Here is a 17,696-nt window from a genome sequence, read left to right on the forward strand (position 1 = left end):
AGAAAAACCTGCAACCATCATGGAACACTGAAAAAAATTTGGTGTTAATTAGTGGGTGGATAAAATATGGAACATCCAGTGTTGTTGTGAGAAACCAGACAAGTGTTATATTGGGGTAAAATTGCTGAGTATTGTAATGACCATGGCTCATACGATTCTCCGCGCGATGTCATTGCATGCCGAAACCGTTTTAATTATATGAGCAAATTAATAAATAAATGGGTTGGTGCTTATGATACCGCTAAGCGTCAGCAAGCAAGCGGTTGGTCGGAAGATGATGTGTTGGCAAAAGCCCAGGAAATATATGCATGTGGGAAGAATGTTCAATTTACTTTAAAGGAAGAATGGTGTGCTCTCCGTGATCAACCTCGTTATGGCAGTCAAGTGGGAGGCAGTCAAGTGGGCGGAAATGTTGGCTCAGGAAGTAGTGGATCTAAGAGATCTCACGAGGACTCTGTAGGATCTAGTGCTCGTCCAATGGGTAGGGAGGCAGCTAAAAATAAAGGAAAAAAGAAAAGCAAGGACGCTGGCTTGGAGGAGGTGGAACATGAGTGGGTTCAATTCAAAGAAATGAAGGTGCAAGAGATTGAACACTTGAAAATGTACACCGCAGAAATGAAAGAGTACACCGCAGAAATGAAAGGGTGCACAGCAGTGCAACAAGAGAAAAACAGATTGAAGAAAATGAAATTGTACGTAAAGTTAAGTTCCCAAGAGCGTCTCGATGACAGGAAAAAAGATCTGTTGGAAAACTTGGAGCGTGAGCTGTTTGGAAATTAATTTCACTGTAATATTTGTTTGTATTCGGTCAACATTGTCAGTGTTGTCTAGTCCCCAGTGCTTACTTTAATAACTGTCAGTGTTGTCTAGTCCCCAGTGCTTACTTTAATAATTGTCAGTGTTGTCTAGTCCTCAGTGACAGTCCCTAATGTTGTCTAGTCCCATGTGACTTATTTGCTTTAATAATTCACATACTATTTGCTTTAATAATATGTCTTTAATAATTATACCCACCACACAATGTCTTATATATAGGGACTCATATCTACTTCTAATATCACAAATCTCATTCATATCTACTTCTAAAATCACAAATCTCATTCATATCTACTTCCAAAATCACCAAATCTCATTCATATCTACTTCCAATATCAATGGATCCTATTGATATGAATCCTTTTGATATGGAAGCCTACTTCAAAAAACGTGATGTTGAAGACACTTATATGGTCAACCGATTTATTCAGCGTCGAAAAAAAATAGAGGAAGGTAGTGGATCAGGTAGTGGATCTCGTAGAAGAAAATATTTAAATAGAGATCATGCAGCAGCTAACCAAAGACTCGTTGACGACTACTTTGCCAATGATCCTACATATGACGATGCAATGTTTCGTCGTCGGTACCGGATGCAAAAACACGTTTTCCTTCAAATCGTTGGAGACCTTTCAAGTAGTGATAACTACTTCACCCAGCGAGTTGATGCCACCAACAAAGAAGGTATATCACCATTAGCAAAATGTACCACAGCAATGCGAATGTTAGCATATGGTGTGGCAGCAGATGCGGTCGATGAATACATCAAAATAGGAAGTAGTACAACATTGGAGTGCTTACTTAGATTCTGCAAAGGAATCATACGACTGTATGAGCAAGTGTACTTGAGAGCACCAACCCAAGATGACCTGCAAAGAATACTACATGTTAGTGAAATGCGGGGGTTCCCAGGGATGATCGGGAGTATTGACTGCATGCACTTTGAGTGGAAAAATTGTCCTAAAGCATGGGAAGGTCAATTTACCAGGGGGGATAAGGGAACCACCACAATTATTCTTGAAGCAGTTGCATCTCATGATCTATGGATCTGGCATGCCTTTTCTGGATGTCCAGGAACGTTGAACGATATCAACGTTCTAGACCGATCACCGGTGTTTGATGATGTGGAACAGGGAAAGACTCCAAGGGTGAATTTCTTTGTGAATCAATGTCCCTATAATATGACATACTATCTAGCTGATAGTATTTACCCTTCTTATCCAACTTTCGTCAAATCGATTAGACTTCCTCAAAGTGAACCCGATAAGTTATTTGCAAAACAACAGGAGAGCTGTCGGAAGGACATCGAACGTGCTTTTGGAGTGCTTCAAGCTCGATTTAAAATCATCCGTGAACCAGCTCGCTTGTGGGACATAGCCGATTTGGGTATCATCATGAGGTCATGCATCATATTACATAATATGATTGTTGAAGATGAACAAGATACATATGCTCAACGTTGGACCGATTTTGAGCAATCTGAGGGAAGTGGATCTAGTACACCGCAACCATACTCGACCGAGGCGTTACCCACTTTTGCAAATCATGTGTGTGCTAGATCCGAGTTGCGTGATCCAAATGTTCATCACGCATTGCAAGCAGATCTAGTGAAGCACATATGGACAAAGTTTGGAATGTTTCGTAATTGAAGATCATTTGTATCGTACTAAATAAATTACGTGTGTGTTGTGTGCTTGTTTGTTGTCTTGCATTTTAAGCTATTCGTATGTCGTGTGCTTAGTTTGTTGTATTGCATTTTAAGTTAAGAAAATAAAAATAAATTATTTAAAAAAATATTGTTTTTTAAAAAAAATTATTTGTATTATTTTAATTTAATTATAATCGATAATTATAATTTTATGTAATTATAAAAACAAAAATTAAATAAGAATAGAAATAAAAAGTGGTGGGGTTGGGTGTTGAATGAAAACCATTGGAGTGGTAAAAGTTGAATGAGTGTTGAATTAAGAGAGAGAAAATGATGTGGAGTGTTGGGAATTGAAAAAGTGGGTGTTGAATGTTATTGAATTTGTTTTGCCATTGTACATGGTCTAAGAAAATGAAAGAGGATGCATACGGGCCACTTCATGTGATTTAGACAAAATGTTAGCAACTACCTACAATATCAGTAGAAAGAGAAGCAAAACAAAGTGCAAAAAGCTTTTGAGCAACTACCCACAATCTATCTATTATATTATATAGAAACAAGTATTTACCAAAATTACTTAACTACCCATACCTAATTTTCTTCCAAATTTTTTCCTTTACAACTTTAAGGTTATTTTTGTCAAATCCACTATCAAAATCCACTTTACTAATCCACTTTACTAAAACCCCTTTCCCACTATCAAAATCCACTTTACTAAAACCTCTTTCCCACTATCAAAATCCACTTTACTAAAACTCATTTTTTCAACTTTCTTTATTTAATAATAATATTTTCTCTCTCATTTTTATTTATTTCATAATAAACTTTTCTCTCAACTTTATTTTTTAATAATAAACTTTTCTCTCTCAATCTCACTCTCCTCTCTTATCTTTTTCTTACCAACTTTCTTCATTTTCCATTTTCTCTTTTCATTTTCAACACCATTTTCTCTACTAATTTTCAATTTGGTTTCACTAACAAGTTTTTTTTATAGGAAACTAACAAGTGCTGTTGTTATAGCATATTACACTTTTGTATTTTACGATAACACTATTATATAATACGTTAATTATGTTTTTTCATATCGTCAATACTAAAACAAGAACAATATTGTAATATACTATGATTAATCATACTTCAATTTTTTCTGTTGTTTTTTTAAAATGTATCACTAAAAAACCCGTTGGAGTGTACAATTATAACACGAGACCCATTTTAATAAAAAAAATGGGTTTATTTTTATTTATTAGGTTTTTTCATATCGTCAATACTAAAACAAGAACAATATTATAATATACTATGATTAATCACACTCAAACATATTAATAAATAAAATCTATGATTATTTTTATTTATTAGGTTTTTTCATATAGTCAATACTAAAACAAGAACAATATTATAATATACTATTATTAATCACACTTCAATTTTTTCTGTTTTTTTTAAATGTATCACTAAAAAACCCGTTGGAGTGTACAATTGTAACACGAGACCCATTTTAGTAACTACAACGAGTGATCAGTTTTAATTAGTATTTTTTTATATCTTTAATTAAACACAGCGATTTCCTAACTTTTATTAATATATTAATAATATATATCTAATCCAATTTTTTCTGCTGTTTTTTTTAAATGTATCACTAAAAAACCCGTTGGAGTGTACATAGTGATCAATTTTAATTAGTATTTTTTTATGCCTCTAATTAAACACAGCGATTTCCTAAGTTTTATTAATATATTAATAATATATGTGGATGTATGGACTATATATTAATAAAAATATATATGAGTATATGTTTGTTTTATGGGAATATATTAATATATTTATATTTCTGAAATTTAATGGGAATTATATATTGATAAAATACAAATGAGTATATAGACTATATATTAACAAAAATATATCTCATTATATGTTTTTTTTACGACAATATGTTAATATATATTTATGTATGAAATGTATTTTCATTTATTAACTTTTTTAATATCGTCAATACTAAAACAAGAACAATATTACAATATACTATGATTAATCATACTTCAATTTTATCCGTTGTTTTTTTATGAAAAAGTATCACTAAAAAAAATCATTGGAGTGTACAATTGACGGGACCTATTTTAGTAACTACAACGAGTGATCGGTTTTAATTAGTGATTTTTTAATATCTCAATTTTTTTAATATCTCACCTTTATTTTTTAATAATAAACTTTTCTCTCCCAATCTTACTCCTCTCTTATCTTTTTCTTACCAACTTTTTTTCATTTTTCATTATCTCTCTTCTTTTTCAATTCCATTTTCTCTACTAATTTTCAATTCGGTTTTACTAACAAGTTTATTTTTATAGAGGAAACTAACAAGTGTTGTTGTTATAGCAGAATATGATTTTGTATTTACGGTAACACTATTATATAATACGTTAATTATATTTTTCACGGGACGCATATTAATATTTTTCACACTCAAACATATTAGTAAATAAAATTTATGATTATTTTTATATATTAGCTTTTTTTATATCGTCAATACTAAAACAAGAACAATATTATAATATACTATGATTAATCATACTTCAATTTTTTCTGTTTTTTTTAAATGTATCACTAAAAAATCCATTGGAGTGTACAATTGTAACACGAGACCCATTTTAGTAATTACAACGAGGGATCAGTTTTAATTATTAATTTTTTTAATATCTCTAATTAAACATCGCGATTTCCTAAGTTTTATTAATATATTAATAATATATATGTGGTTGTATGGACTATATATTAATAAAAATATATATAAGTATATGTTTGTTTTATGGGAATATATTAATATATTCTTATTTCTGAAATTTAATGGAAACTATATATTGATAAAATACAAATGAGTATATGAACTATATATTAACAAAAATACATCTCACTATATATTTTTTTATCGCAATATGTTAGTATATATTTATTTATGAAATATATGTTCATTTATTAGCTTTTTTAATATCGTCAATACTAAAACAAGAACAATAATACAATATATTATGATTAATCATACTTCAGTTTTTTCCGTTGTTTTTTTATGAAAATGTATCAGTAAAAAAATCATTTGGAGTGTATAATTGTAACACGGGATCCATTTTAGTAACTACAACGAGTAATCGGTTTTAATTAGTATTTTTTTAATATCTCTATTTAAACACCACGACTGCCTAAGTTTTATTAATATATTCAAAAAATATAAGTGGGTGTATGAACTATATATTAATAAAAATATATATGTGAGTATATGTTTGTTTTACGGGAATATATTAGTATATTCTTATTTCAGAAATCTAATGGGAACTATATATTGATAAATATATATGAGTCTATGGACTATATATTAATAAAAATATATCTCCCTATATGTTTTTATACGGAAATATGTTAGTATATGTTTATTTGTGAAATGTATTTTTTATGTATGATTAATCATAGTTCAATTTTTTCTGTTGTTTTTTTATAAAAAATGTATCAATAAAAAACCCGTTGGAGTGTACAATTGTAACATAGGACCCATTTTAATAACTATAACGAGTGATCAGTTTTAATTAATATTTTTTAATATTGCTATTTAAACACCGCGTCTGCCTAAGTTTTATTAATATATTAATAAAGTATATGTGGGTGTATGGACTATATATTAATAAAAATATATATGAGTATATGTTTTTTCTTTAAAGATATATGAGTATATGTTTGTTTTACGGGAATATATTAATATAATCTTATTTCTGAAATCTAATGACAACTATATATTGATAAAATATATATGAGTGTATGAACTATATATTAACAAAAATATATCTCACTATTTTTTTTACAGGAATATGTTAGCATATGTTTTTATATGAAATATATTTTACGATAACAATATTATATAATACATTAATTATGATTTTTCACTGGATGCTTATTAATATTTTTCACACTAAAACATATTAGTAAATAAAAACTATGATTATTTTTATTTATTAGCTTTTTTAATATCGTCAATACTAAAATTTAATATATATTTGTTCATATTAAAATTTAATTTTTTTATAATTTTTCATTACTACCGATCAATATATACATTATTATGTTTAAAATACTTTACATATTTTCACCATGGACAAAAAAAATCACTTTGACAAGCGCAGCCGAGACGTGACACGCGGCGGAGCCGCGGCCATATAGCGCGGCGAAGCCGCGCTACCCGTGCTGTAGCACGGGTATCTCGACTAGTATCAATAGAAAGAGAAACAAAACAAAGTGCAAAAAGCTTTTGAAATGTCTAAAACCAGCATGCGTGACTCACGGAGCGTGAGTTAAGTCACGTAAATTTAACACTAACTTAAGTTAATTTACGTAGGGGTATTTTGGTCATTTATTTGGGAATGAGCAAAACCGTTTGGGTAAAGAGCAGAATTCTTAAAGCAATCATGATGCGAAATTGTGTCCAGCACTCCACTAGCCTCTCTCTCTCTCTCTCTCTCAACATGGCCGCCAAGGAAGTTGCCGCCGCCCGCAGGAGGGCAGAAATTTCAAGGAAGATCGTTTTGTTTCTTTTGAAGGCCATACTGAAAGGGTGGCACTTTGGTGACATAATGTCACCGTGACATTAAATCTGGGCCACACAACACACACCTTTGTGTGGCCCAGATTTAATGTCACACATACAACACATCTGAGTCACACAACACAAACCTTTGTGTGGCCCAGATTTAATGTCACCGTGACATTATGTCACTGAAGTATTATCCATACTGAAAGGAGTCACCCTATCCATCCTTTTTGCAGTGGTAAGTCAACTGAAACATACTGAAAACTCTGTTATTAGTAGTGTATGCTTATCTGAAACAAATACACCGATTGTTCATTCAGTTTTAGTAATTTTAACTGTTTTATGCTCAGATTTGTGTTAATCATGTATTTCTTTTGTGTTGTTGATAATTGTTATTGCTATTGCTTGATCTATGTAACTGATTTAGTAGATCGTAGATACTGGATACCTAGTCACTGATCTGTGATCTGGTTGATGCTTACGGTGCAACGCTGTATCTGATTCTGACCTTTTACATACTGGATCTGAAATCTATTTGAACTGATCTTGTACCGGCTTTAGATTCCATTTTTTGGTGTTATTTCAAAAATGTCTTGGTTTTGTTGATTTGTGGACTGGATTTATGGTCTGATCTGTGTTTTCATGTGTGAATAGCTTTGTTTTGTGATAACAGTTTTTCCTTTATAGAACTTCATTTAGTTATTAGGAAATTTTAGTAAGCCTGAGTCATAGCAAATTGAAGATTTAAGTACAACATTTGCAATGAGTAACTTTAGATTACATCTTACACATGTTTTCATCATGTTTATTCTATGACATTTTGAATTTGTTAAATCTTCTGATTCACTGCACTATGTCCATGCTTTTCTGTTTTTTCTTTGAAAAGCCGGAGTTATCTAATCTAAGTTCTTAATGAAGAAAATTAGATATTACTGTGTTATTTCATTTCTCTGTTTTATTGCTATTGATAATTGTGATTGTTATATACAATGTGAGCTTTTTATGTAGAACAGGATAGTATTTTCAGTGAAACTAATCTTTTAAATTTGTAATTGGTTGAACTTTGTTTATGGTCCATTTGAATTGTTATTAGTAGTGTATGCTTATCTGAAACAAGTTGCAGCGATAAGGATATTGTTTGTTCAACTTCTCCATTGAGAGAATAATATTTAAAATGAGAAAACATATAAAAACAAAATGACAACGTTGGAGTTACAGATAAAAACATATAGCTAAAACAAAAAATGATTTCATATGCTTAATAGACATTGCATCATTTGTGATTTGTTCATATGCTACCATTATTTTTGCTTTAAACCATAGTTATGTTAATCATGTTAATCATTTGCTTATATGTTTTTAGGGAATCATTTATTTATGTTAAGGATCCTTCAATTTTTTGAAATATTTTACTTTTAAAATACTTATTTTAATTATTTATTTTTGAATGTCTCTTGCAAATAGGATGTAAATATTTAGTGAATAATTCTAGATTTTTCAGCAACTAACCACCAAACCAACAATATAAATACCGTAATTTTCTTAAGTAACTCATAGCATGTCATCCCTGGCATGCAATAGTATGTGATGACTAAATATACTTTGGATCCCTACAAAAACCACAAATAGTCATTGTAAGCAAGTGAGAAATGATTTTTAAACATCAAAATTTTGATGTCAAATTTAGTGTCTTTTGGTTTATTATGTATTTTTTAATGAGATAATTTTTTTGAGAGAAACAGAAATACACGCATATAATGTCTCATACGGCGTCTATATTTTGATGTTGGATTTTTGTTTTGTATTACTATTTTTCTCACTCTATTTTGCTTTGCAACTTTGCAGATCTTCAATCACCTCTACAAGGTTCGTTGTGTCCGCAAAGCCTAGTTAATGGGTTAAGTAGTAGTAGTAGTAGGAGAAGTAGCTTAACAATCTACCACTAGTAGAAGTAGTAGGGGAAGTAGTATGATATTATTGATATAAAGTACAACTCCTAAACTATATTGGAATATGTTTAAGCATATTAAGTTATTTTTACCATAAAATAGATTTAAATTGTTTTCATCTATGTTATAACATTTTATTTTAGGTTAAAGTGTACTTTTCCCCCCTTAACTTTTAAAAAGTTGTGATTTTGGTCCCTTGTGTACAAAGACTACAATTTTAGCCCTCTAAGATTTATCCCATTTGCATCTTTGGTCCTTTTGGTCAATTTTGACCAAGTCAACACTGATTTGGCATGCCACGTGTGTAATTAACCATTTTTAAAAATTAAAAATGTTAAATGTTAAATTTTTGAATTAAAAAAAGAAAAGGAAAGGAAGAAGGAGAGGTACATGAAAATCCAGAAAAACTTCATCTTGAATTGTACTCTCGTGAATCATCCCGACCCTGTATTCTACCTATCCACTTTTTATTGAATTCCACCTTTTTCAATGTCTTACCGTGAATTCCGCCAATTCCAAGTTTTGATTGGGCAGTTTCTAGTTCGATATGATATTGTAATAGGTTCATTTGCTTTTATATAGTAATGGTCTTTAAATATTCTAAATTCTTCGGTTTCTACGGCTTGATATGCTCCACACTCTTGATATAAGTACCCATGACATATATTCCATCACTCGCCAAATTGTAACAATTAAGAAAAATTAAAATGAGGTCTCCACATAATATGTTCTTAGTCATTTTCTTCATTTGCTCAACCCTTAGTTGCATGAATATTTCCCTAGCACAAAACTCCCCTCAAGATTACCTTGAGGTACATAATCAAGCTCGAAAAGAGGTTGGTGTTGGTCCACTTTCTTGGAACCACACCCTTGAAGCCTATGCTCAAAACTATGCAAACAAGAGAATTAACGATTGTGAGCTTGAGCACTCTATGGGCCCTTATGGTGAGAACATTGCTTCAGGTTATGGTGAAACGAATGGTACGGGTGAAGTTTTGGCTAAGTGAAAAGCCTGATTATGATTATCACTCTAACTCTTGTGCTAAAATTGTTGAGTGTTGGCATTATACTCAAATTATTTGGCGTAATACTGTTCATCTTGGTTGTGCTAAGTCCAAATGTAAGAATGGTTGGGTTTTTGTCATTTGTAGCTATTCACCACCAGGCAATATTGAAGGACAACGACCTTATTGAAGGAGATTGGTGCATAGAAGTTTTGGGTTCGTAGATGATGAGAGATTGGGACATGAAAGAAAAAAGAGGAGGTTATGTTTCAAACCGAAAAATGACATTGAATTTCTTTGAATCAATATATTCTAGTTTAATATTACTTAAAATGACGTTGAATTACAATCCCTAATCTCTATTATTCTTTATGTACACTTTTGAGGTGCATCTACTTCTTTCCCCTGGCCTCTTGGTTGGGAATTTTCATCCTGTCCGATATAGTTTATTGTTGCTTGCTTCAATTCATTACCTGTCTGACTTAACACAAGGTAGCTCTGTCTGTCAATACAACCCTCTCCGGTCCTTTGTTAAGTAGGTTTGATATAGTTCTGGTGCTCTTAGATACCAAGAATCCTGAATGTGATGCAGTGGTTTCATCTCTTATTCTTTCTGAGGTAATATGGATCCGTGTACAATGCATACAACTTTCAGGTGAGAGAAAGAAAGAGACAGTGAATAGCCGAAGGAAAAGGGTTTAGCAATTGGATTGGGTTTGCTTTTTTATTTGCCTTTCCAACCTTTTTCAACAACTGGGCTCTTAAAATAATCGTTTGACGATTTGTTTTTACACCTTCACAGTTATAAGGTAATGAATATCTCATTTTGTTACTCATGTATTTATATTTTACATTCATCGTTCATGATATAAATCATTATAGTTTCCATTAAAAAATCATCACATTTTCTCTACTGTACTTTTTTTGTTGTTGTTGAGGTATCTCTATTGTACTTATGAATGAAATGATATGAATTTGTCTGGCTGAAAAAACTTTCTATATAATCTCTAAAACAATTAGCAAACACCTAATGTATATTATATTTTATATTATTTTTAATCTTTAAGTTTTGAATTTGGAACTTGAATAATATTACGTCAAAGTTTTATGTCAAACCCGAACCAACTTAGCCTGATGAATTGGTTGGTTTAAGTGTGGTCAACGGATCATTTGACATAATTTTCCAAAACATTAACAATAAAAATATAGAGTTCATTTACATTATATTCAAACACTAGACTAAAATTTATTATTTAAAATTTGGGTTAATATGCCTTTACCCTCATGTAATTTGAGCGAGTTCTGGTTTACCCCTGTAAAAAAATCATTGTTAAAAAAAAATCCTTAAAATAATTAGTAGTTTGGTATATTTGATTAAGAAACATAACTAGTTGAGAGAATCCTTGTTGAGCACATATACAACAACAACAACAACCAAGCTTTATCCCCCTAAGTGGGGTTGGCTACATGGATCAAATGACGCCACAGTGTTCTATCAAAAACCATATTTGGATCCAACTCATTGACCTCTAAATCTTTTCTAATGGTTTCTCTAATGGTTTTCTTAGGTCTTCCCCTACCTCTTTTAACATGACTCTCCTCCATTTGATCTACTCTTCTTACAATGGCATCTACGGGTCTTCTCTATACATGTCCAAACCATCTAAGTTTATTTTCTACCAACGTTTCTACTATAAGTGTTACCCCCATTCTCTCTCTAACTAGACCATGCACCCGTGCTGCCGCACGGGTCATATTGACGGCAAATAGAACATTCAAATAAATAGAAAATAATGTGCTTTTGGTGCAAATACAATGTTAATAGTAAAAATACAATCCATGCTAACACCATTCTCATCGGTGATTAGAATCTTCAGACCACTCCTTGAGGTAACTCTCGATATTGCGAAAAATAGTGCATTTTTATGCTTGAGCGTGCCATAAAATGAGTAGTTGTGCTGGTGCATTTTTTTATGCTTCCCTGAACATTTTAAATGTGCCTATGTAAAATGAATTCTTCACACCTTTATGATATGCTTGATGATTATAATCTTGGTAACAGATTTGAACTATACGGTAACACAGTGAAAATATGTTTCTAAATAGCGGTGATTTTTCACTTAATAACGGTCGGAAAATTGAGGAACATAGTGTTGATATGCAATTGAAAAATAACAACACAACAGGAAAATTTATTTTACTAAATAGCTGTGCAAAAAATCCCGTCTTATATAGCAGTTACTCCACATTGAAGAACACAACGGGTAAAACATTTTACTAAATAGTTGTGCAATGACAATTAAAAATCTGTATTCATCTTATCTCTGATTTTACAGTGAAGAAAAATAACAAATTTAAGACAGTTGGTTCTAAAAAGCGGTGATTTTACAGTGAAGAACAAAACAATAAAAATCTCGTCCTAAATAGCTGCGATTCTAAATAGCGGTGACTATAAATCGAACAATTTCGCTGCAAAAATATCGTTCTAAATAGAGGTGATTCTAGATTGAATAATAGCACAGTAAAAAGCAGCTCTGAAATCACGGTGTTTCTACAATTGATCATAACCTGTACAATTCATAACTGTCATCTATTAGTGAGTAACTCATTATAATTACGGTTGAAATCACACTGTCACATTTTGAAGTCACTGTAAATCAACAATTATAAAATCAGTTTACGCTACATTGTATATAGTTCAAATAGAGCAGCATATTTTCATAATAAGAAAATGAAGCGAATTCAGAAACTCCATATCCTTCTTGTCAATTTCTCATGCAGTACAATTTAAAAAGTAGAATAGTCCAATAACATAAGCCATGCTGGGATCAGTGCATAAGGGCAAAGTACATAATTTATCACATCTGAATGAAAATGACAATAAACGCTCAGAATATATACACTTCGACAACCAAATGCATAATCTAAAAATTCAATGTGATAAAGAAAGAAGTATTATCTCCAATATTCGGTACACCAATCCTGATAAATGACTCCACAGTTAGTCTTCAGCTTGAACAAAATTGCTTCCATTCAACCTCGATCTTGTAATGCGGTTCACGTGAACGGACAAATGCAAGGGTAAAATTCCAAAGGAGCTGCAGATACAGAAAAATGATAACAACAATATGTTAGATAGTCTTGAATCAAAACAAACTGAAACATAACACAACATCAGAGATAAGAGTATCCATGCCCGTCAACAACTTGTACGTCAAAAAGGTCTGGATGTTATTGTGAGCCATGGCTGGATGGAAGCAATGAGAAGTGGGGGGAAGGCAGGAAAGGTTTAAGCTGAAGTGTGTTTGAGTCTTTGAGGTGCCATAAAGTTAACCTATGCAAGGAGGCTGCGACATATATAATCTTACCATCTTATGGTGCATTTAGCTTCATTTGTAGCACTTATTAATCCTCAAGACAAAGTTCACTCAACCCAAAGTTTGATCAATGATAAGAAATTTAATGTTAATCTGATAAATTGTCCTAGAACTATAAAGCCTATGGAAGAAGGGAGGGAAGTCTGAACAAAAATGTACAATCAAAACAGAGATATATGTACAGCATAATTATGCATGAGTAGTACAAAGGACAGCACCAATCACCAAATATAAATATTGATGTAATTTTCCAATTCAAAGTAAAAACTATTTTTACCGCTTATAATCAAATTGAAGTTTAGAAACAAAATCAATTTAAGCATTCCTATCAGTGAACTACTTTCAATAACAGATAGTTACAAATAATATAGCTATCAAACCAGTATGTTGTTTCATGAACCAATAAGTATCAGTGAACAAACACTAAGAAAAAAGCACACAGAATTGATAGACAAAATAAAAGCTAAAAGAGTGTTATTCTCACTCTGATTTCAATACCTATGTGGAGTTAAATGACAATTAGACAGAAGTCAAATCTTAAAAAAATTGTTACTATACAAACAGCTCCAAACAACTGTCTTGCAATGTTTCGTCTTCTCTCATAGAGCTTCCACTTCAGCTCGCCGGTGACATGGGAGAGAACTTTGTGATCTGTATGAGGCAACTAAAAACAATTATTTCATCTATGGGCAATGGATCGAAACACTATCAAAAAGAAAACAAAATTTAGTAGTCGAAGAGATGTTAAAACGGCGATGAGATCATCAGCATAATTGGAAGAGCAGTTCAAATATAAGTAAAATAATAGAAAGATATATACCTCGTGATCAAGCAACAAATTTTCAAGCTTGATATCTCTGTGAATAACATGGTTCTCGTGACAATATGTCAATGTTTCCGTGAGGCTTAAAATGTACTAAAATTTTCAAAGTTGAAATAAACTAAGTAAGATTCAATATAATACAAAGAATTGCTACAAAAGGAAAGAGTAAAATTATAAGTAGCATAGAATGGTAGAATATAACATACATCGTGAAAAACATGGTAGTTTCAAATCAAATTTTCACTCTCTGTAATTCATATTTCATAGCATGTCATTACAATTAGCTCAACTGCTAAAATGATCACATACATATCATACTTCCAAAGAAGTCCAGATAGATAGTATGATACAGATACTTTACGACACATATATGGTGATATGAGAAACTTACAAAAATCAATATAGGACATGGCAAGATACATTGACTAAAAAACTATGACAATCGTGTCTTGAGTCAGAAATACGTATCGAAGATATTAAAACAAATATTGAATGCTTTTTGTGTACAAATCACAAAATATCACATGTGTTTGGTTAGAAATATGCCTTTAGTTTGAAATATGTGTATCAAAGATGTATCGTATCTAGATGACAAATGTGTCGTCAGTCAGAAATACGTATCGAAGGTATATCTAAGAAGTATTGGTGAAATTTGTACTTTTCAAGTTGTTCCTTAAAGATAACCTTCCATGCAACTACAGCCTTCAATGTTAACTTCAACTCACTATTCTGGTTAGTTCCAAAACATTATCAATGTGGAAACAAAGAAGCTACAATAAGTAACTTTCATGTCAGCGTGGATTTCCACCGCAATTTTACAAAACACACCACAATATCAATTGAAGGCTTAGTAAAAAAAGAAACTAAGATCAAATTACTAAAATAAAACACGGTTTCACAAACTTAAATAAATGTTCCCACCTGCAACAAAGTAAGTTGTGCAGAAAGTGTAGTGGCTTCAGTCTGCAGAGTCTGAACCTTGTGTTCTAGCTCTGAAATGTATTGCATCTTGCGCTCAAATACCAGGATAAGCATGAACAGAAAAGTAAAAAAATGGTGTAATCAAACTAAAATACCAGGATAAGCATGCAATGCTTCAAGAGAAGCAGCTTTACTCAAAGGATCAGTACCAAGCATGATAACATGACCACCTTTAAGTCCATCTTGTTTGAAAAGAGTAGCATACTTAGCTGCAGATTTATCAGGCTCAAAATTGGTAATTGGATCTGACCCATCATCCTCTTTCAAATCTTTAAGGGTTGACCCAACAATTTGTTTCACTATCCCCTACAAAAACACAATGACCCACGTCTTAAAATTTCATTGCCCTAAAAACCCACATGTAAAATTCGTACCTTTTTGACATGAATTGGAAAGAAGTTAATATTGATTGAAAGGGTTACCTTGTGAATATCGATGCAGGGGCGGAATTGAACGGAGCATTGAATAGAAGGTGGAGATTTTCGTGTTGGCGAAGAGGAGAGAGGATTGAAGCGAAGAAAAGGGAGATGATTGTGGCGGAGGAATGGATTAGATGCGAAGCTACCATGAGAGAGAAGAGAGGATGATCTAATTTGACCAAGAAGAAAGTGTTGGGTCGGAATCAGAGATTGTTGCGGCGGAGATGAAAAAGCGAGAGTTGGTGCTGCCACAGGTGATGGTCGTGATACGGCAGAGAAGAAGATGGTGGTGATACGATGGAGAAGAACTTCTGCGACGACGTAAGTGCCATGACCAGGGGTGGGGTTTTGAGCTACGGCGAGTAGGACGTTGGAGGAGATAATGGATGTCGAGGATGTTGTTAGGGTGGGATAGAGGGAGTTCAGGGAGGATGAGGGAGGCGGTCATGGTTTTTGGGGGTGAGAATTTTTGGAAGAGGAAAAGAGAGGGAGGAGAGATAACGATGATGAAGAGGGTGGGTTTGAGAGGTTGTTGTCTACGATGCATTCCATTGGTAACAGAAGCATTGGAAAAATGCAAACATTGGTATATGAATGAACAGGAAGGGTCTGCACTTATTCCTAGTTAAGAGATTTGAAATTTGAAGGGTTCGGCGACCTATGGTATAGTATGAGGAATTTGAATTTTGAATTTGACATTAAATGAGTTAGTAAACACATTTTTCCCGCTCAAATGCTAAGATTAGGGTTTGCAAGTTTTGTTTACATTGTAGCTTAGGATTATATAATAAGGATGGTGTCATTTCTAATCCTATCATGTCTAGTCTTACCACTCATCCAACACAACATTCTCATCTCCGCTACGCTTACTTTACTCTCGTGTTGGCTCTTAACCGCCCAACACTCCGTACCATACATCATTGCCGGTCTGACTGCTGTCCGATAGAACTTTCTTTTCAGCTTAAGTGGTACTTTCTTATCGCACAAAACACCTGAGGCTCTTCTCCATTTCAACCACCCAACTTGAATACGATAATGTACATCAGCTTCTATTTATAGTAAAATTGACGTGTCGTGGATAGAGAGGTTGACATGTAGCCTAAGTTTAACGGTGATTTTTTATTTTTGTTTGTAAATGAAGTGACAAACACCATTAAAACACACGAACAAAACTACGGTTTAACTATTTTATTAATAGTTAAGTAATATAGTTAATAGTATATGATGTTAGTTCATACAAATACAAATTAGATATCATTCCAATTAATTATACTATTGCAGTTAAGCATCAACCATCACATAAATATTCCTACGTGAGGTAAATATTTGATTTGATTTACATCACCAATAGTTTACGTTGACTAGAAGAAATAAATTTCAGTCCTCAAAGGCCTTGCCTCTTGTACCTAACATCAACTTGTTGTATTAGTGAAACTTTTTGCTGAAATGACACACTTGTTCATGTATTGCAGCGAAGCATCCTTCTGAAAAAATTCTTCAAACGTTTGTCATTCTTTGGGATGAAAAAATTTTGGGGACCAAAACTTGCTAAAACAATTTAAATATTTTGTGGACCAAATTTTTTTTCAAACCAAAAATATATTACCAAATTTCAAAGGTGATAACTACGTTACCCTTTCTTGTTTAGGGGGTAATTTACCCTCTCATGATATCAACTAATCAAAATGTAATATGCATAGACAACATTAAATGTCAAATAAATGAATCAATTTTTTCTAAAAATAAAAAAGTTCATCTTAATCATAAGGTAACTTTTAATACTTTTAATTTTTATTTAGAGTAAATTACACTCCCCTCCCCTCTTATGTTAAAATATACACATCCCTCCCTTTAAAAATAAAATCTACACTCCTCTCCCTCTAAGATGCTTGAATTACAACCCTCTCCCTTAATAATTAAATATGTACTACACTTTAATCTATTTTAACATAAATAAATATTTTTATGATATATACTAATTTTGAACCACCATTTAAGAAAAATAAATTTATTTCTTTATAATTTAAATATCAATGGTAATTAAACTTAAATATTTTGCTATTAAGTTTATAATTTATAGTATAAAACTAATTTTTATATAACCATATTTTATTG

At 32.1% G+C, this 17,696-nt stretch overlaps 1 protein-coding gene, 2 long non-coding RNA genes and 1 pseudogene across 3 annotated transcripts; all 4 read left to right on the plus strand.

Annotated features, from left to right (window-relative positions):
* The first annotated feature begins 1,154 nt into the window (after positions 1-1,154).
* LOC146922977 (uncharacterized) lies at positions 1,155-2,462 on the plus strand. Its single transcript, XM_085711643.1, has 3 exons — positions 1,155-1,642; positions 1,802-2,163; positions 2,248-2,462. The coding sequence occupies exons 1-3, from the start codon at positions 1,155-1,157 to the stop codon at positions 2,460-2,462; spliced, it is 1,065 nt and encodes a 354-aa protein (XP_085567769.1).
* Positions 2,463-3,634: 1,172 nt separating this feature from the next.
* On the plus strand, positions 3,635-5,728 carry LOC146922978 (uncharacterized). Its single transcript, XR_015012654.1, has 2 exons — positions 3,635-3,711; positions 3,821-5,728. It is a non-coding gene; the product is annotated as an uncharacterized LOC146922978 (long non-coding RNA).
* Positions 5,729-7,126: 1,398 nt separating this feature from the next.
* Positions 7,127-9,099, plus strand: LOC146922979 (uncharacterized). The gene is made up of 2 exons (XR_015012655.1): positions 7,127-7,266; positions 8,874-9,099. It is a non-coding gene; the product is annotated as an uncharacterized LOC146922979 (long non-coding RNA).
* A 452-nt stretch (positions 9,100-9,551) lies between these two features.
* LOC146922980 (basic form of pathogenesis-related protein 1-like) lies at positions 9,552-10,359 on the plus strand (annotated as a pseudogene).
* Positions 10,360-17,696: the final 7,337 nt, after the last annotated feature.

The sequence above is a fragment of the Medicago sativa genome, chromosome 5, assembly GCF_051527215.1.
Source record: "Medicago sativa cultivar Bolivia chromosome 5, Bolivia_mono, whole genome shotgun sequence".
NCBI classification, from domain to species: domain Eukaryota; kingdom Viridiplantae; phylum Streptophyta; class Magnoliopsida; order Fabales; family Fabaceae; genus Medicago; species Medicago sativa.

What these genes read in the sequence shown, in the direction of transcription:
- LOC146922977 (XM_085711643.1), top strand. Translation starts at nt 1,155, where the DNA reads ATGGATCCTATTGATATGAATCCTTTTGATATGGAAGCCTACTTCAAA. An exon ending in TGCAAAGGAATCATACGACT is followed by an intron (nt 1,643 to 1,801) that starts GTATGAGCAAGT and finishes TCAATTTACCAG; the next exon opens with GGGGGATAAGGGAACCACCA. An exon ending in AGCTCGATTTAAAATCATCC is followed by an intron (nt 2,164 to 2,247) that starts GTGAACCAGCTC and finishes TGATTGTTGAAG; the next exon opens with ATGAACAAGATACATATGCT.